The 21,481-nt window shown below is 41.9% G+C and overlaps 1 protein-coding gene across 4 annotated transcripts in view; it reads left to right on the top strand.

Annotated features, from left to right (window-relative positions):
- tenm1 (teneurin transmembrane protein 1) overlaps window positions 1–21,481 on the top strand; it is a 185,070-nt gene that overhangs the window by 108,384 nt on the left and 55,205 nt on the right. For all 4 annotated transcript variants that reach the window (XM_067598739.1, XM_067598741.1, XM_067598738.1 and 1 more), the window contains 12 exons: window positions 810–1,012; window positions 3,458–3,665; window positions 7,958–8,059; window positions 9,982–10,176; window positions 11,630–11,830; window positions 13,783–13,968; window positions 14,124–14,153; window positions 14,305–14,451; window positions 17,306–17,540; window positions 18,753–18,872; window positions 18,960–19,221; window positions 21,159–21,444. In XM_067598739.1, coding sequence (XP_067454840.1) covers window positions 810–1,012; window positions 3,458–3,665; window positions 7,958–8,059; window positions 9,982–10,176; window positions 11,630–11,830; window positions 13,783–13,968; window positions 14,124–14,153; window positions 14,305–14,451; window positions 17,306–17,540; window positions 18,753–18,872; window positions 18,960–19,221; window positions 21,159–21,444 — 2,175 coding nt within the window. The remainder of the gene's footprint in view (window positions 1–809; window positions 1,013–3,457; window positions 3,666–7,957; window positions 8,060–9,981; window positions 10,177–11,629; window positions 11,831–13,782; window positions 13,969–14,123; window positions 14,154–14,304; window positions 14,452–17,305; window positions 17,541–18,752; window positions 18,873–18,959; window positions 19,222–21,158; window positions 21,445–21,481) is intronic.

Here is a 21,481-nt window from a genome sequence, read left to right as displayed (position 1 = left end):
GCTGCAGGCATTATAGATTGAGAGCTAGCGGCCTCGTCCATGAATCTGCCCCTAACTGTTCTTCTGCCTTTGTGGCCGTAACGATCGGCTGGCTCCCCTCTGTCACCGTATTTCCTCCATCTTAGTTTAGAAGCAGAGATATATCTCTCCATAAAAGCCGACACAAAGAGGGCTGGAGAGCTTCGCCTTCTCCCCTACACAAAAGACTCTGGCCCGGTGGTTGATAAAGGCTTATGGAGAGGAGAGGAGCTGATGGCCAGGGGACTTTTGGAAAGACCTATTCTCTTCACACACAAAGACAGGCTCTCACTCAAGACACTATCTGTGTGCCGTGACGCTATTTGTGAATGCGTGCGTGCATGTGTGTGTACCCCTGCCCTCCTCACTCCTTTTTTTTCCACATCTACCTCTCGGTCTCTCTCTTCACACACACACACACACACACATACACACACACTCTCTCTTCCTTTCTTGTTAAAAGATGCTAATATAGCACATGACAAAGCCCCAGTAGACAGCTCTCAGACAAAACATTTCCTTTCTAAAGCAGTTCATCTTTATGCAGAGCCTATCCAAATGATTGCCAACGCAGAGTCTCTTGAAAAGCAGGATTTTCACCAGCGCTCAGTCATTCTTGATGTCTATTCAGTCTCATTTCATTAGCACGGCCGCTGATCACACCAATGTTTGAGGACATCAGGTTGGTTATTAATTGCTCCCTCTGATACTGAATAGAAGTCCCTGTCCACCATGATAAATCCGCAGGATGTGTCTCAACAATATCACCTGTCTGTGGTTTTTACCTACAGAGAAGTGGGTGCGAGGCCGGGCCATCGACCGTGGCGAGGTCGACATCGGGACCCAGCAGAGCCAGCCCATCCCCCCGGGGCTTTTTTGGAGGTTTCATATGACTGTGCACCATCCAACCTACATCAAGTTCAACCTCTCTCTCTCACACAACGCACTGCTGGGGGTCTATGGACGCAGGAACATACCGCCCACACACACTCAGGTAAACAAGGCTCCTGTTGAAGCATGCTGTTCACCCAGATGGGCTTGTTTGCTGGTCTACCATAGACCACATCCAGTCTAAGCCAGATAAATCTGAAAATGCACCCTTAACTCTGTGTTTTGTTTTTTTTTCTCCAAAAAACAATTACATATATTATATTTAGATTAAAGAATATATTTATATTATCAGCCCTGAGCTTGCAATGGAACATTTTGAACACAGAAAAATGTTTTTTGAAAGCATATAAATTATATTTTGTAGAGACACTATTATCAAAGAAAGAAGGATTTAATTTGGGCGAACAAAAATCTGTTCTGTGCTCAGTAAATGTATTTGCATGCTCGCTATTAAATCAGAGTAGTCGTGTGCAAATCAACAATACCTCAGTGGGATAGATGCTGGATACAAAATCAATTAAATTACAATCCAAATAGTACCTGCACACTACATCAAAGCTCCCTTTAATTTTATTTTGCGATGTTTCAACCAACTACAGGTCTTCTTCAGGCAAATACCCACAGGGAGGAAATGAGGGATGTATATATAGCAAAATGACCAGTGACATCATTATTATCTAATTCATGTATGTCAAGACTTATCACAAGGGAAGTAAAAATATTAATATAAATAGACTTATAAATGTGTTTCAAATAGATAAGTAGATATCACTGGTTCACTTTGCTACTGTATATATATCCTTCATTTCCTTCCTGTGGGTGCTTGAGGAAGACCTGTAGTTTGTCGAAACGTAGCAAGATAAAATTAAAGGGAGCTTTGATTCAGTGTGCAGGTGCTCCTTGCATTGTAATGTTTGCTATTATCCACATATATGCACAGCAATAACCTCTTCCACTCAGGTTTACTCATTTTCCTTCTCTCAACATCCCTGCTCTACGGTCTATCTCAGGTTTGCCCGTGCGCTCGGTCACCATGACAGTGTTACAGTTTTCCACAATTTCAGCCAATCTCAAAATCGGAGTAGGATTGAATTTCTGATTGAATGTTTCATATTTGATTGCTAGTAGGATTATCAGGTTTCTGGGGAAGTAATACCACCACTAGCAGTCTCACATATGTTTATACAGTTTGGTTACATACCTATTAGGTATTAGTCTCTACCTTTCTTTCTAGGTAGATAGCTACTTCTCCCAGAATTGATGCACCAATATAATTTCATAGATGTATGCCTGCTCAGATACGGGGTCAGGGGCTGTGCAGCAGCAAAGATAATTTTCAGTCACCTCTAACCTTGTCTGTGATCACTCATTTTAAATGTCAGTTAAGCCAATCACACAATACATGTGTCAATAAACTGTATTTGTGCTTGCCTTGTCAGACAAGTGCGTGAGCATAAACAATTTTGATCGAAGCCCCAGTGCAGCAGAGGCGGACTTGCTGTTTTGCCTGGTTAACTGGCAGCATTTTTATGAGCCATAAGCTGATCATGAGTTTGTGCTCATCGTGACAACAAAAACAGAAAAAATGATGTAAATGAGAACAATTAAATTGTGAGTTTGGTTGTAATAAAACACAGTATAAGAGATGGTGGAAAGCAGAAGTTTTATTTACTGAGAGTGCAAGTTTTTGTTTGCCATATAATACAGGCAGAGGAAGATTTTCCGCATGTGGACAGAGATCTTCCCAAAAGTGACGTGAAAAGTGTGGATGCATGTCGTTTTCGAAGGGAAACAGCGCTTTCAGATTTACCTGACTTGTGGATGTAGTGTATCTCAGGCACACACCCATGGTACACAGTGTAGAACAGCTCATGCAACATGCAAGGAGCACGTATACAGACTAAAATACAACACACACTGAGTCATCTGCTTTTTAACATCAGTGCGCCCCTGCTCTCGCCTGCATGAAGAGGTCTAATTAGCTGTTTTTGACACTAGTGTGACACATAGCCCTCAGGGGGAATAAGGCTCAGCGAGTGCTTGCTAGTTCAAGGAGGTTTGAGGATGGAGAGGATGGGAGGGAGAAACGAGGGTGGTGGGGAAAGTTAAAGAGGGTGAGAAAGAAGCACAGAAAGGTTTAGACAGATGAAATAATAGTCTGTTCCATTTGAAAACCTGGGTGGTATAGTCTGCCCATGCTGTTAGCAGCACGTCAAGTTGTTGAACCAACTACTGTGGAACATGTCTGGAAGAGGACTGAGCTGCCATGGATGACGATTTCCCTTCATTTCTTTGGATTCACATTTCGTTATTCACATCTGATTTCCACATCTAATGCTATCCCCCAATTTCTTGTATTCAGGCAGTTTTCCAATAACATTCAATTGTCAGTCTCACAAAGCTCACCCAGCAACAGCCACACACCACTGCACAAGGTTTGGCTTGCAAATTTCAATCGTATTTATGCAGGTTTTGTGAAATTCCCGTCTCACTCATTCCAACTGGATGGCACTGCCGTTGTCTGATTGTGTTCCCGTATTGTGTTCAGTTCGACTTTGTGAAACTGTTGGATGGCAAGGCGCTGCCCAGGTCCTTGACTGATCCCGTCTCAGCTGCCAAAGCTCCCAAAGGCCTGCTGCTGAGCGGCCTCCAAGAAACAGGCTTCATTGAGTACATGGACCCTGGCACCTGGCACCTCGCTCTCTACAACGACGGACGCAACCTGGAGCAAGTGTTGCTCCACAGCACTCCCATAGGTGAGGAGAATTATTACAGGTTCACTGAAAACAGCGTCAATGAAACCGATTTTGAAAACATTAAGACGTTAGCGTGGATATTTTCCTTTTTGAAAATTGTCTTATGTATGCAATCCACTGTTTGTATCTCAGAGTTCTTGGCTCTCTTGTCCTTTCCCCCCTTTCATCTGTTGATTTGCAGAAACATAAGGACATGGCCAAGAGGGGTTTGAAACTCATTGACATTTGAAGGGAACTTTTCCTATTATGAGAGTGAGCCTGGCATGGCAAGAGACAGCTGTTTGAAAGGGGAGGACAGGTCTTGTAGTAATGACAGGGCTTGCTAACTGCAGCTCATTGCTATGGCACACATGGATGGCAGGGTAAATTGAAGGATGTGAATAATGCAAGAGTACGTGGCTGCATATAGACAAGTGGATAATTACCAGGGCAGTTTCTTCACTCCCACTTTGTCCAGTACTCCTTAAGAGAATACAGCATTGAAATAACAATAAAAAATGTTGGGAAATGTAGTAGCACAGTAACATCATGGGGATACTTGATAATTTATATGTAAGTGACAGGTAAAATACCAATTACTCAGCATGCTATATGTGATGAACAGATATTATGAGAGGAACCCCTGCTTCCTCCTTTTCCTGCTGATCTTTAACGGGCCATACATTATGTAGTTTTATATTGTTCAGTAAAGGATCAGGAACATTGCATATAGCTTTTCTGATGCTTATAAGGAAAATATGTGTATCACCAACCTCTTAAAAGCCCAAATTGTAAGCAAATCAGTAAACAGCTCCACAGTACCAAACATTGTACCGAAGACATATTTTATTGTCATATTTAGAATCCTTTATATAATGACTGACAGCATGTGACAGCTAAACACAGATTTTATTTCAGAGCTGTCAAACACTGGTTGACATGTGTGCTGTGTGTAAATACGGGGATATACTGTACCAGACCTTTTTTGAGTTGCATATTTTGAGCTAAACTGAAAACCGCGGCATTTACAAAGAGTTAGCTTTTCTTTTTCCCCCTCTGCTTCCTCTCTTCAATGATCAAAACAAATATAGACATAACAGATGGGCTCAGAATAGCAGCCTTTAGTCTACTAAGGTTTTTCAAATAATTAATCAAGTGATTTGGCTTGAAAGAGGAAAATAATATTAGTGGATTGATGTCAAAGTTCATTTCATTGCCCATTTACACCTCTAACAAGAGTTACAAACAGATGCAGCATTGTTTTGGAGGCAGAAAATCAAAAACATTGAGCTACAGTACAATAAATTCTAATAAGAGACACAGAGCGCTGTAGCCGAGAGTGGAGCTTTATGGGGGGATGAGGGAGAAATGAGATGATCTCTGTCGGGAAATTGAGCTTTTCTGCAGCAAATAGTAACAGGATACAACAAAGAAGCAGAGAGTATAAATAAGAAAATAGCAAAAGACCGTCGTATAAAAAAAAATAAAGAATAAAATCAATAAAGTGTAGAGTACGACAGCAGGGAAAATATGAGAACATGAAGAATATGAAAACAATACGTGAAATGATGCTAATGTACCAAAAGATGCTTGTTTTTACAAAAACACGGGTACATGCTGTATGTGTATTAAAACATGCTTTCGAGAGTAATGAGGTATGTGATTACATGTATAGAAACACTGTCATGGATAATCATAATAATCATCATCTAGATACTCCCTTAGATGGTAAAAAAAAAAAAAAAAAAAAGATGAAAGAAGTGAGTTGTGGCAGAGCATTTCAATTCATTCATGTGTTTGGTCAGCCGATAACTGACCTGTATCAGTCAGAAGACATTATGTTGTTCTGTCATCCATTCACAGACCATTTCACACACAGAGAGCATTCAGTTGCATATTACTCAGTGCTGCTGCTGAGTAGGACAGAAAATTGTTGGCATAAATGCTGATATGTATACTGTAATATATGCTGATAGGTGTGTACAGAATACTCTTTCTGTCAGTGATGACTATCACATATAAGTGCTTCACATAGGAATATAAATAAAAAGAATATAATAGGAGAGAACGGCTGCTGATTTCTAAATCGTTAGTGTCCATTTTGCCTAGAAAAAAACTGCCAGCAGATGCAGAGAAAACCTTTTTTTCCCTCCGCAGTTATTGACATTTATGTGACCCACGAAAGCTTCAGCTTAATGACTTCTGCCATTTCGCCACCTCCACTCCAGCACCATCTTCTTTAATTCTACTCAGCCTGTACCCGGGCGGAGAGTGGTGCTTCCTGCGGGGCTAATTATGCATAATTACTATACTTCACCTGTCATCACGCGTCCTCTAGAATATTATATCTTTTACACAATGGCCAACAAAGAGTGAGAAAAAGTTTTGCTTAAATTCATGTAGACACCTTGAAGTTTGAACAAAACAGATAAACAAAAAAAAAAAAAAAGTGGTCAGCTAGCGCTTGGATACTTCTGGTTAGCTGGGCAGCCATTTCATTTTTTCATAAATTCATAAAGCCCAAGGGTCATAAAGCATGGCTCAAACTTTACAGGCTCATAAAGTACAATTGGAATGCTTATTTGACCAATCAGATCACTTGGCTGGAAGCACCCATTTTATATTAGCATTTAACTGCAATAACTTATGGCATGAGTGATTTCTAACTGGAAAGGGTTTAGTCAGTGGAAAGAACTGAGTTGGATGTCACTTGTGCACACACACACACACACACACACACACACACATTTGTTAGACATGGCACTTCATACATTACCTGTTAATTGCCTGGAGATTTTTATAGTTGAGACATTGACCTGAAAGATACGGAGCTTATATCACTGTTACAACCTTCCCCCTCACAGCCTCTTGAGCTTTCTGACAGATCACTTGTCTCCTCTGGATTAAAAGGAACTCTCTGACCTTGCAGATGAGTTTTTGTTCATTGCATGTGTCAGGTGCCAGATACAATATTGGAATTTGTGTATGTGAGTCTTATTTCACGAGTGAGAAAGAGACACATATGGAGAAAGGTTTGTGAGTCCTCCTGACTGTGTGGGAGAAAGATGATTGCCACTCCTTCCCTCCATCAGTGTGACGATGACAGGTGATGGAGGTGAAAATGACTTTGGTTTCTGTAGTGATGCGCTGCTGTGGAGGATAACGCCGTGCTGCCGGCTACTGGCAGGGCCTGTCTCATTAGCATGTGTCACACACGCCTCAAGGCGGGTGTCACATAATAACTTTGCGTGCATGTGTTTGTTAATGCATGTGTGTGTGTGTGTTCGTGTGTGTGTGTGTGAGCGTGAGCCATGCCACCAAAGGATTTGTCATCCATGCTCCCTGAACAGAGTGAGCCAGGGGACTGCAGAGGGTTGACTCTGGAGTCAGTCCTTGTTCAGAGGAGCCGAGCAGGACGGGAGAGGGTCAAATAAAGGATGACATCCTTGACACCCATTTTAATTACTCTATCTAGCTTAGATAGAGCTCGCCTGGCACAAGACAAGCAGCAGCATAGTTCAAATCACCAATTCTGCCAGCCTCTGGGTACTTCTCCACCAGAATCTTCCATTTTGAGAGGAGCTGACAGAGCTCAGCAGGCTTATATAATGCTCTAAAAGCATAAAAGTGCTCTCCCTCTTTATCTATCTTTGCCATGCTGTCTATACCCGGAGAATGAGAGCTGACTTGACGGACATATCAATGGGAGAAAAGGAGAACAGTAAAAGGAAGGAAGTTAACTGAAGTCCGATGGAGTAATATGATGAAATGCATATAGCCTACAGAAGGATATGATGAAACACACACATCCAGATGAGACAAAGCACTAGTAGGAACAAGCATCACATTGATCTCCACCACGCTGAGTGCGTAGCGACTGTGGCAATGCAGTATCATCTATTCTCCACTAACTTGTGCACTCACATTGTCAGATTTTATGTTGTTCAATCCCGTTCCAAACTGCGCTCTTGTAAACAGTTTGTTGATTAAGCTTTGATGTTTGTAAATTTGCACGCAGTGTGTTTCCAACCTGTAATGCAGTATAATGTGCTTAGTGCTACTGAGTGTAAGTGAGTGCTTGGCCATTCCCCAGAGAGTGATAGCAGCTGGATCAGACTAATCTAATATAGCCCCTGTGTCTGGGGAGCCATCCATTGCTTATCAGATCTCTCATTCAATAACAGAAAGCTATGCCAGCTTATGGGGTTACATGTGGAATATTTTCAAGCTCTGTTTTTTTTTTTTTTTTCTCTTCCTTTTCATGTCTTGAATTTGTGAATACTGTGTGTGTGTGTGTGCATGCGGTTGTGTAGACACAATGGATGGCTGCTCCACTGATTGTAATGGAAATGGAGAGTGTGTGGCTGGACACTGCCACTGCTTCGCTGGATTCTTGGGTCCTGACTGTGCCAAAGGTAAGAAAGGCTGGCTTTATTCTATATTTTTCTTTTCCGAAAAAAATTCCAAAAGACCAAAACCAACAATTCATCTGTCTGTCTCTTAGTGCTTTCTCCTCCTTAGCCTGTCTGTGACACTCGACCCCAAGCACATTTGTTCTTATAATTACTGTACGTTACTTAAACAGGAGTAAAAACTGTATTTACTAAGGACTATTTTCAGCTGTGGATTAATACGCACTAGTGGGTATTTATAGCTCCAGGACTCTGCACTGTAAATTGTCAAATTCAGCCTTTATTTACCTCAACTGCAGACACCTCTATTATAAGAGACAGGGTTTCCATTCTCTTCCACTCTGCTATTATCTGAGCACTGTTAAGCTACCATGAATCAGATGTTTTACAATTAAAAGCAATCTAGCGACTCAAAGGGCAGCAGCTGTTTCTGGTGCACTTTAAATTTGAAACATCTGCAGGAAGTGTCAAGTTTTATTGGCGCCAACTTAACGAGCGCAGGAAAATTGGTGGAGTGGAAGCAACTGAATTAGAAATAATAATGTTTCTGATTAAAAAAAAAAAAACAAACAACAACAACAGAGTACTCAGTATGACATGAAACTTTGTGGACAGATGGCATTATGGTGAATTTATCATGTGAGCTAACAGAGCACAATTAATTCCTCCGCTCCTCTGTGTTTTTTAAGGTGGACTTTATTAGTTACCAGCCTTCATCTGTTCATGCTGAAATATGAGAATTTACCATGTTCGGGATATCATGTTACTCAGCGTGGCTCACTGGAATAAACCGTAACAATTAGTAGGATCAATTCATTGTTGGTTTTGTTCTTCTCATGTCACGTTTTCATTTCATACTGACAACATTAACTGTCTCTTTTACTCTCCCCCCTTTATTTATCTTTCTCTCTCGTTGCCTCTGTATCGTCTCCCTCCCTCTCACTCTCTCTGCCTCGGTTTCCCATCCTCTCCCTCTGTCCTTCTTTGTATAATTATTGTAGTTGTCTCTGTCTCATTGTGTTGAAACAGGTGATGTGATATCACATCCTATGATTTATTTACGCTCATCATTTATTCATACCTTCCTCTCATCTTTCCTCGTTTGCTCACGTTGTAATATCCGCCGTTTGAAAAGTTAGACTGCAAGTTTTAGCAAGAGTTGGAAAAAGCAAAGTGTGAATGTATTACTGTGGGGTACAGTGTTAGATTTAACAAAGGATCAAACAAACACATAACACATGCCTGCACGCATGAACGCACAGGGCCTTCATTGCAAATTATTCCAGAAAAGAGGCGTTGGTTTCTAATCCATTTGAAGTCTCGAGCTGCCATACCTCCTCCAGCTGCAATGAAGAAGGGGGGGAGGAGGGAGGGTTGTAACTGTCACTGCGTCATCAGACACTCACTGACTTTATTCTACCTGGCTGTCATTACATTAGCCACACAGCTCTCCATCTCTGCATGGAGATAGCTCTGCTTTCCACCCTCATTCTATAAACCCCTAATGCTCTCTTTCCTAATCTTTCGTTTTCACGATTGTTTTCACGGCCTGTTCAGAGCGAGTGAGGTGACGTTGTGGGGATTTTCTACAATTCCTGGGTTGCCGTGGTAGCCAGGCTCAGGTGGTGCTTGAGTAAATTGAAACAGCGTGAGGGATTTGGCTGGAGTGTGTGTGCGTATATGTGCGTACCAGCCTGTGTGTGTGTGTGTGTGAGAGAGAGGGAGAGAAAGAGAGGGAGACAGAGGCTGCTTGAGGATTTGCTGAATCTGTGCACAAGCTGAGATAAGAGAGCGTAGCCCCACTCACGGTAGGTTACTGCGGTCTCCCAGCTAATATACTGCAGCACTGTGTGTGTGTGTGTGTGTGTCTTTGCATGTGTGTACAACCGAATACGTGGGTGTAATCTGTGTTTGTCCTGTTGCAGATTCATGCCCTGTGTTGTGCAGCGGTAACGGCGTATACGAGAAAGGAAGGTGTGTGTGCCTGGCAGGGTGGAAGGGGGCAGAGTGTAATGTGGAGGAAGGTCAGTGTATCGACCCCACATGCTCCAACCATGGCTCCTGCATCCAGGGAATCTGCATATGCAGTCCGGCCTACAAGGGGGTTAACTGTGAACAAGGTAAGAGGTTTCACACTCTCAAAAGCAGAGATACACACATCACAATGTCACAACTGCACATTAAAAATAGCTCCACTCATTGACTTTGCTATTTTTTGATGAAGGTAAGCTAATCAATATTTTTTTATTAACAATGGATCAAATGACTATGTGTAATTTGACAGGGGTCCCTCATAGTGATGAACCCATAGAGAATTATCAGCCAACTCTGCCTAACCAGTCAGCTCTGCAGAGCTTTTTAGTCAAGTCAGTTTTATTTATTCAGCCCAAAATCACAAATTGAAATGCACATAAATCTTACACATATGGGTAAACTTCCTTTTTCCACTGAAAAATAGTAGATGTCCATAAATCCACTAACAAATCATAGAAAAATGGTGTTCGTCGTCCTTGGTGATCATCTTTTTTTTCCTTTTCTTCAGTATCAAAACTAATCCTGTTGATTGTTGCAAACAGAAATGGCTACTAGCTAATGCAGCACACGCTCTCATGATGCAGATTTGCCTAAATGTAAAGAAATATTGGCTAAACATGAATTAATAAATATTGGCTGGGTAGCCTACAACCTCCTTGCTGACTCCATAGCAAAATTATACTTTGTGTTTACATCGCCCAAAAGCATGTTGTGGCAAAAAAAAAGTCAACAAAAATCCAAGAAAAGGCTTTGGAGATACATAGAACATGCATAATACCACTCACATATCAAAGGATGCAATTTTTGAGAAGCCTAACTTATTCTGAGTATTTCAATATACAGCATGTCTGGCTAAGACATAAAGTTGTAAATAAAGGGAGTGAAAACCAAGCAAGATGGCCAAAGGTTCAGATGGCAAAACCTCAGGTAGCTCAGGTAGCTAAGGCCTCGCATATTATTGTACAGGACACCTTGCAGCTCCCACTGTAAAACCACCCAATAAATTAGTATAAGCAAACAAAGCCATGATGTTTAAAACAATTATGATGTTACACTTGATCATAACCTGATGGCACAGCTGTCCTAAAGACCGCCGTGCTGTTGCCTACAGTATCCAGGCCTGCAGAGACTGAATCATGTGTTTGACCTTGAGCAGCGGAGCTGAGCTGAGCTGAGCTGAGCCGAACTGTGCTGAGCTCTGGCTCGGCGCACAGAGCTGTAATTACACACACTAACAGTTACTACACAGCGTAGCGCAGACCACCATGACACACACACACACACACAGCCAAACCAACCCATTTCACCCCTTATCAAAGCCCGAGTTCTAAGTGTCCTATGAAGTGTAATGTTGTGGAACAGATACAGGGATTGTAGCTGGGGTGGTTAACTCCTGGATGGGATGCAAAGAACACTGCTTTCATACTCGATGATTATAATGAGACAGGTGCCCCCTGCCCCTCCTCCTACTCCCCCCACCCTTTCACTCCCTCCCCTCATTTTTGCTTTTCTGTTTGTCCTCTCCCTCCCTCTCTGCAGTGGACTGCGTAGACCCTCAGTGTGGTGGGCACGGCGTGTGCGTGCGCGGGGAGTGCGTGTGCTCGGCAGGCTGGGCAGGAGTAAGCTGTGATGACCCGCTGCCAGCCTGTCAGGAACAGTGTTCAGGACATGGCACCTATCTCCCCGAGTCAGACACCTGCGCCTGCCAGCCCAACTGGACGGGCCCAGACTGCTACACTGGTAAGACCTGAGGATTATTGTTCACACACAGAAAAAAACACTGAAAACTTCAACTGCACATCGCTAGTTTGCCAGTGTTCTTGTAGCACGCGTGGTCTTGCCAGATACTATTTTCTGGGGATTTGATAGACATGAGAGAGAAATATGGATCGGAGCCACTGAGTGAAATGGGTCTGTGTGTGTGTGTGTGTGTGTGCGTGTGTGCGCGCGTGCGTGTGCGTGCATGTGTTTGTGTCTATGTATGTGCAGTTTTTTGCACTCTCTTCATGCTGGGCGTAAATGAGATTTCCCCTCATGACTCTCTGACGGCAGCACTCTCGAGCCCCCCTCGCACCAGCACTCACTTTACCATGCACTTATACTGTAACACACATATACTCACGCACATACACACACACACACACACACACACACGCACATACTCCCTTCAGCTAAATGAGGAAAAAAATGCAGGCGAGAAAAAAAAGACCTCTATTCTCACTTTGCTGCGAGGCCTTTAAGAGACTGCTACTCTGAGGAACATTCAGCCTGGCATTTAAAAGCTTGGTGATGTTTACTGCATACCCGTGCTTGCAACATGTTAGTTAATATGTGGGTTTTAAATATAGCTGTAAAAGATTTCTTACATCTTCAACTATCTTAACTCTTTCTTTGCACCGCATTAGACGCTTAAATAGATAGCGATTCTACGCTGAGCGTGGGGGGGAAAGGTGGCAAGATAGTCACTGTAGCAAGACTGTAGTGGCTAAAATATAGAATGCAGTACTCTGCGGTACACAGTGTGAAAAGTGTCCTTGTCCTTGCAGTGTAAGCTGACAGCGAGGAAAAGCCATAATAGGACTGACTTTCCACTATTTCCACCACACTAACTTAACACTGGTGTTGGAAAGGATCCGTTTTACCATGCACACCAGTGATTTGCAGGCAATTGGCATTAGCAGCCGCTCTCAGGTGTATGCATGCCTTATTATAGTGATATAGCCGATGATAATGATAGACCATGGCTGAATATCTGAGATATGAGCAGCCTCCCCTCTACCTGCTGGGCTTTTAATCAAAAGGACCCAGCAATTCTACGTCCTGGTCTTGTTGAAGCATAGCTAAGCTAATGTAATTCTAATAGAGAGCTGAAAAACTCTCCAACTTTAATCCACTTTTTCCTCCCTCTCCATGCTATGTATATTTAAATTGAAATAACTTTTTACTGCAGCTGGATAAGTAGTCTTTGTGTGCCTCCAGCACTTTGCTCTCTTTACTGATGGATGAGGCTTTGCTTCTGCAGAGAGAGAGAGAGAGAGAGAGAGAAAGAGAAAGAGAGAGAGAGAGAGAGAGGGAGGGGATGTAAGATGGTGAGGAGGCACAGAGAAAAGGAAATAGACAAAAAGAGGAGGGAAGAATTTTAAAGGGATGTTGCAAAAGAGAGGGAGGGAAAGAGAAGCCGAAAAGAGAATGCTGACAGAGACAAAGATGGAGAGACAGAGAGAAAGAAAGGGAGAGGAAGGGTATTAACATACCCACCAAATCTGATCAAAATGTCAGAAAAGAATAATAGAGCTGAATTGGAGTCCCTGTAGTTTAAATATGCGGTGCAAATACGAATCATTTGGCTGTTATTATGAGTCTATTCACTCTTCTCCTTCAGGGAGCTCAGCTATTAGAGGTGGGAAGATTGTGTATTGTGAGAAAGTAGACTTTTTAGTCTCTGAGGTTATCCTCCTCTATCGCTTGTTTTTTTTTTCTCTCTCTCACCTATATCCAATGGCTCACCCCCAATTCTGTATTTTTCCTTCTCTTTTTTTTTTCCTCACTCCAATGTCCCCTGTTCCTCTTTTACCTTTTTCTTTTCTTCCAATGTTCAATTCCTCCATCTGTTCCCCTCCCTCTCATTCTCTCCTCCTCTCACACTTACACGCTTTTTTTCTCACGCATATCCCCACCCACCTGTTCGGCAGAGCTGTGCCCGGTGCCATGTGGCAGCCATGGAGTTTGCTCAGAGGGCCAGTGCCAGTGCGAGGAGGGTTGGATTGGCGCTGCGTGCGACCAGAGAGCGTGCCATCCTCGCTGCGAAGAACACGGCCAGTGCCACGATGGGACCTGCATCTGCCAGCCTGGCTGGGAGGGAGAGCACTGTAACATTGGTGAGCTCCACGCACACATGTGTGTGTGCATGTGGAAGTGTTTAATTATTCCTTGCGATATTTTGACCAGTATGATTAATTAGATAAAAAAAGGTGTTACTGTCGCTTGGATAATTTACATTTTCAATTGCTTTCTCTCACTTCCTCCTTCACAGTTACTCATGATTTGGACGTTGTAGTGAAAGGTAATTTATCTTTATTCAGTATCTAAATTTGTGTTGTGCTCCCTCAACATGCTAACAAATGCCAAAAATGTTTGTGTGTTGTGCGTGTGTGTGTGTGTGTGTGCGTGTGTGTGTGTTTGTACACATGTGCATGTGGGCCACACCTTTTCAGACGGCTGCCCAGGGTTGTGCAGTGGGCATGGGCGCTGTACCCTGGAGCAAAGCGGCTGGCGCTGTGTCTGCCAGGCTGGATGGAGTGGGCCTGGATGCAGTGTTGTCATGGAAACTGACTGCAGTGATGGAACAGACAACGACGGAGGTGACATTCTAACATCATCTATCATTTTCTATCTTTTTTTTTTTTCTCTTTTCTTACCTCTTTTATTTCGGTCTTCCTGGCATTCCATTTCATTACTTCTCCTCTTTCTCCTACCGAAAAAAATCCGCCTCATTGTTCCTTCCCTTCATCCCTCTGTGCTCTCCCAGTCCTGCTGAGACTCCTGTAGAGTCCTGCTGGTCATTATTATACTGAATATGTATTCGAGTGTGTGTGTGTGTGTGTGCGTGTGCGTGCCTGTGCAAGTGTGTATGTCTGTTTTTCCTCTTATCACAGCTAAATGTCTAATATGCATACCACCGGCTAGGATAAAAGGCACTCAGAGAAATTTTCACAAGTATAAAAACAGCAAACCATGCAGAATAGTTGCTTCTCTGGTTACGAGGTGTTTGGTAACAGGTGAGAGGTGTGTGTCACTCAGCCTTGTAGCTGTGTTTTTTTTATCCTCAGGTAAAGAGACAAGAAAGAAAGGAACATTTGAGCAGTCACCATTTCAGTCCCAATCTACGGCAGTTCCCCAATACATAACAACAAGTTTTAAGAATATAATGCAAAACTGCATTGCTTTCTACTGTGCCCATTCACTTTGAAACTCCATCAAATATCCATTATGAACATGCCCGTTAAGCCCATGCTGTAATTCATCATTACAAACAAGGCAGTGTCGCTTTTGTTCGGAGGAAAAGCTTCCTTGTTTCTTGTTTTTTTTTTTTTTGTGGTTCCAGGTTTTGTGATGACTGGTGTTTGAATCAGTGCACCCAGCAGCAGGAAACCTCAAACACATACCTAGTTTTTTTGTAGTCCTTTTTTTGGGGTGGTGCACAGTGCTGATAGCTGCAATGTAACCCTTTTTTTTCTCCACACATTGTTTACCAAAGCAGCATTACTGACTGAGCGAACACTTCAGAAAGTCAGCCGAGATGGCTGCTCAAAACATGAATTACCGGTCCCCACTGTGGATTATAACCTCAGAGCCTCGCAATAAAAAATGTCCTGTGGACTATAAAATTGGGGCTGAATAGAGGGAAGGACTGTAGCCATGTGTGCCAACAGTGTAGGCACTGATGGTTATGTTTCTGTATTGAATTAAGGGATTATGTTCTGTCTCTTTGTTCTGATTATTTTTGTTATTAATGTGTTTTACATTTGTAGTGTTTAAGAAATAAAAGGCAGTCACACTGTGCACCTAATACATTTATACATCAAATATAATTAGAGTAAGAGATATGAGTAGAGACCCCCAGCATTATGGAAATGCAATACTGAACTGTTGGACTACCCCTTTAATAGATATGCATTGATTTGATTTAATATTGCATTTTCTTTGTCTATATATGAGTAGGTTAAGTAGAGGCGGAGGTGGTGAGTGGGTGGAGGAAGGGAGAGGTTCAGTCAGACAGAAAAAGACATAATGTATTGCATTATATACAAGAACTGTATTACATTATACTGTATTATATATACTGTGTGGCATTATATGGTATTATAGTTCCACATGAATATTGATGAAATAAAATGTGTCAGAACTATAGGTATCAAACCCTTCAGTATGTATGTTTGTATAGAGAAAGATTCACCAACAAAGCCTTATGGAGCCCACTTACACTTCTCTTATCTTTCTATCCTGCTACCTCGCTCCACAGCTTTTCAAATACCATAATTTTCTACCACACAATTCAGCCATCTCCCTTAATTGGCAGATATACTGCACTGTAGGCTCTCATAGCCCTCTCTCACAGCAATCTTTTTGTCTCTGAAGATAGACAGAGATGGAAAGATGTTATCACAAGTAATCAGAGAATAAAGAGGAACTTTGAAGAGAGTTTCAATTATTCCGCCTGGATGGGAGAGGGGAGCGCATATATTGTTCTTTCTCTTGAAAAAAAAAACATTTATTCCACATAGTAAGCAATGAAGTCACATGCATGTACAGTACATATTTACATATATTATAATCGAAACCCACATTTTGTTATTAAAAATAACCTACATTATTTTTAATAACCATGCATGCATAGTAAGCTACAAACTTGAAACGTGCTCAGTGCTCTTTTAATGACAATGAAACAATGAAATTCAATTACTAGTGTTCTTTCAAGTTGAAGTAGTGAATCTTATGGTAATCAACCATTGTACCATGCTACCTTTGTAGGAGGAGGTTACAATAGAATATTGTTGGCCTTTAGCTCTCTAGTCTGTGGTCAGATGCATTTAAATGTCAGCACTGTTTCCTGCCTTTTCAGAAACAGGCTTGAAATAGGAAACACAAATGCCAGCCGGGCTCCTATTTACTGCCGCCTCGGTTTGTATCTGCAGCTCAGTTGTTTACACTGGAATTTTACAGGTCCCATTCAAGTAACGCTGGCAGTCGAGGTCTGATTTATAGCGATAGATGGTATAATAATGCACTGATAGCCCCTAATGAATCTCATTTGATTGATACCTGTGATAATGATGATACATGTACAGTTCATTGTTGTAGATTACATCACTCTTGTAGAGTTTCTCACTGGCCAGCAGTGCAAAAATTATTTATTGGCAGTTCTGAGGTTTTATGGTATCTTCTTCCTGTCTTTTCACTGCAGATATATACAGCACCTTGGCCTTTAGAATAGAAATGTCTTCTCAGCACCTTAGTCACTTAAATCTATTAAAGCCTTTATTAACTATGCATAATAAAGATGTTCATGTCTGGCCTAAATTAACTGTATAAATTTAAGTACCCTCTAAACAACCAACTCCTAACATAAGGCTTTTTATATCTGTGTGTATATTCTGTTTTGAAGAGTGAAATGTAACAATTTGTAACCTTTTTTTATATTTCTGTCCGTTTCAGACGGCCTGATGGACTGTGTGGACCCAGACTGCTGTGAGCAGCTGAGCTGCGGCTCTGACCCGCTGTGCCACGGCTCGGCCGACCCCTTGGCCCTGTTGCAGCAGAGCCCGCTGCCCCCCACCGCACCCCCCTCACCTGCCAGCACACACACTCACAGCTTCTACCGCCGCATACGCTTCCTCCTCGGCAAGGCGGCCACACACACTCTCCCCGGAGACGTGCCCTTTGATACCAGGTATGTGTTTGTTTACTCTTTGTGTGTCTGGGTCTGCGTGTGAATGCAAAGCCCTGCATGTATTTGTTTTGTGTGTCTTTGTCCTTGAGTTGTCCTATGTTGAAAGACATGAGTAGTGGATAATGAAGTAAATACATGTATATAAATGCATTAAAAATGTCCATTACTCCTTAATGAGAGTGTGTGTGTATGCATATGAATGAGGCTTTTCATGTGTTCATATGCCTGTGCACACATCTGAGTGATCTGTGTTCCCCTGGAGATTAGCAGTCACCCGGCAGAACATTGTCCTCCGGTATCAACTGCAGAGTATTTGTGTGTTACATATCAATGCATAATGTGTCATTCAGTTGCACAAGTCGTAAAGGTGTCACAATAAATTTTTCAGTGGCCTCTTACTGCCATCTAAGAGAGGAAATACATCTTACCAGTGTTATGATGACCTAGAAAGTTAGGTTTGGAAAACAAGAAGTGATGCCTCAGAAAATGGCAAAGTGCATTTTTCCTCTTTGGTTCGCTTGTAGAATAAACAAATAAATTAATTATGTGGCAGTTTTTTCAGAGGGGAAATCGATGGCAGCTTTCAGGACAGAAGTAACAAACGGGGCAATGCAGCCACCCGGAGAAACCTCACCATCCTTCATTTATCCCTTTTCTGGTGTAACAGATAGGCTCCACCAATAAAACTGCGTGTGTTTGTGCAACACATATGTGTGTGCGTGCCTTTCTAAATCTGTCTTCATTTGACCAGTTCAGCGATTATTCCAGATTTAAGCAGTGTATTTCACACTTTACCTGAAAAATCAAGATGGATATTTCAAAATAGCAGCGATGTGACTGATGGTTTAAAGAACAACACAACCTTATTTGCTGCAGGTGTCGCTGTCACTGTAATATAAACATGATGTAGAAGTTTTGTTTTTTTGTATGACAGGGTGTTGAAAGGTTTTTCTTTGGGTGAAGCTATATTTATGGTCCTTGTATCCTGGCAATCTCCGGCAGATTTCTCTGTACTAAAGAAGGGAATTGTACTGAGGAGAATACATGTGGTTGCTTTTTCTTCACGCACAAGGTCGTTTGGCTAGTACTTCATAATATGCCTCTCTCTTCAAACAATGATTATGTTCTCCATCATTGTAAACCTGTCATCTCTCCCTCTCTTTGTGTCTGTATCTTTTTTTCTCTTTCTGCTTGCCGCCTTTGTTTTGCCAGTCGGGTAGCAGTGATTCGAGGTAGTGTTGTGCTGCAGGATGGCTCTCCTCTGGTTGGAGTCAACATCACTTTCCCGCAACATCCTGAGTATGGATACACTATCAGCAGGCAGGATGGAAGGTACAGAAACACTCGCACAAAACACATGCCTCTCTTTCCCCCCCTCTTTCTGCAATCTTATCCCTTTTTACTTTCATTTAACTCTAGTTTTGATCTGGTGACATTGGGCGCGATGTCTATGACCCTGATGTTCCAGCGTCCACCTTTCCTGCCACAAACACGCACCATCTGGACGCCTAACAACAACTTCCTGGTTCTGGATCAGGTTACCATGTCAAGGGAGGAAGCGCAGCCTCCTAAATGTGACATCAGGAGTGTTTTGAGTCCTTACCCGCTGGTCCTGCCCTACCCGCTTCCCAGATTCATGAGAGCATGTGTAGAGAAGGGTCCAGCTGTACCTGAGTTACAGGTACAAAACCACACAAAAAACCTGTATGAAATGTAACGAAACACTGCTCAGTGTGTGCAGGTCTGTAAGAATGAAGCAATTTGTTACAGCTCAGCAACAAACCAACCTGGTCTCACAGGATTTTGCAAATTTAGCTCAGTTCATATTTGCATCATGCAAATAAGAAATGAACAAAATGCAAATTGATGCTCCGTCCCATATATTCCCTTCCACAAAAACAAATTAGGTGGCTGAAAGTCAGACGTGGAGGTCAGGCTGGTGATTACATACAGTATTTACCCTCCAGTGACCAAAACCTCACCCTGACATTACTTCAGTTTGAACTAAACTTCTTGGTGCAAAGACTGAAAGATATTTTCTTGTTACCCAGATACGTAATAGACTGAAGGATATGTCATATCTAATATTTGCTGTGGTCACATGATCCTTTTGTAGCATATTTATATCCACAACACACTGTCTGCACTTCAAAGTTCAAGCTCATTTAAAAAAAATCTAATGTGTTTGGGATGAACAAATCTTTAAAAATGATGTAACATTTTATCCTCATGACAAATAACACCTCAGGACAAACAGGCAACAAGCAAAAAATAGAAAGAACAGTTCACAGTGTTCACCATGAGCTTAGTGAGACCCACTATGTTCACCTGTTTTAATAAATGGAATCAAAGCCTGAGGACTTTTGATGAAAATGTTTCTGCAGGCGTCTAATAGATCATTTGATTTTAGGTAATCACTGATATAAAATGGTATGGAAATAAAAGCACAAGAAATATTAGAATTGATGAATAAACATTTGCTGCAGCAGCTTGTCAAATGTTTATCAAATAGATGAGTTTGACTTTGTTTTTAAGATACAGCATATTTTCTTCTACATTTTTAATGGAATCATGATGGTACAGACAGATATCAGTGCAAACCTCATATCATGATGATGATTGATTATTGTAACATGGCTAATACACCTTACATTGTGAACAGTGGTAGGTAGAGTAAACAAAAACGGTACTCAAGTAAAAGTACTCATAAAAGACTTGAGTAAAATTAAAAAGTTTCTTGTAAAAAAACTACTTAAGCAGTGAGGAACTTTATTAGATGCAATTTATTACGTCAGTGTATCTTCCAAACTATCTTGTGAGTAATTGGCTTTTTCACTTGTTTTCAAAACATACATCATTTAAAACCAATAACAATATTACATGAATATATTACAACACATCCTCAACAGGTAATAACAAATGTGAAGTGACATATATTGTTGGGAAAGTTCAGATTTTTTGAAGTGGGGTTGTATGAGGTACTCATCCATAGTCAGTGTATTACCTGCAGTAGATGGGGGTTGGCATGCCCCCAGTTTGGAGAAGCAAGCAGGAGTAGCCTACCGGCACTGAAGCTAGGTAATGTACTGCTGTCTGTCAGACAGCCCTTTCCTTTGGTACTACATTTTTTCAACTGTAGTACTTCTATTTACCTACGCAAGCTGTGCACTGTATTACGCCGCAGATCAGCTGTTTGGGTCAGAGAGAGCAATTGTGAGATCAGACAAGCTGATCTGTGTTGTAATACAGTGTGATACAATCTAATTATCGATACAGTCGCTGTCGTGCGTGTGAGCTCAGCTGGATATGGAAATTATTTATAGCTAAATGTATCAGTAAAAGTAGCACTCTGTAACAGAGCAGAATTACATATATTTCATCACAATGTAAAAGTAAAAAGTATTCTGCAAAATAACTACTCTTAGAAGTACAATTTATTTTAAAAAATACTCAAGTACATGTAACATGTGAGTTGTTCTTCCTGTACCTGACAATAGCACTTACTACACTAGCTCATTATTACTCTCTTTCTTATATTATCCTTTCTGTATAATTTCTCATTTATCCTCTTTACGTCACCTGTATTTATCACTCTGCTCTCCATCTTGTTCTCCCTAGGCAGTGCAGGAAGAAGTTTCAATCCCAGGAGCCTTTGTGAAGCTGAACTATTTGAGCACCCGTGCAGCAGGTTACCTCTCTCTGCTGCGAATCCTCCTCACACCTCCCTCCCCGTCCTCCCCCGTCTCCCCACTGGGCGGTCTATCGAAGGTTCATGTCCGTGCATCAGTCCAGGGAAGGTTGTACCAGCGCTGGTATCCTGCTGGACCTGGCCTGGTACACAGGCTGGTCTGGAACAAGACTGATGTTTATGGCCAGGAGGTCTGGGGCCTCACTCATGCAACTGGTAGGTAGAAAATAAAATGTTTTCTTATGTACAATAT

The sequence above is a fragment of the Thunnus thynnus genome, chromosome 9 (genome assembly GCF_963924715.1).
Source record: "Thunnus thynnus chromosome 9, fThuThy2.1, whole genome shotgun sequence".
NCBI lineage: Eukaryota > Metazoa > Chordata > Actinopteri > Scombriformes > Scombridae > Thunnus > Thunnus thynnus.
This window is presented reverse-complemented; position numbering and strand designations above follow the sequence as displayed.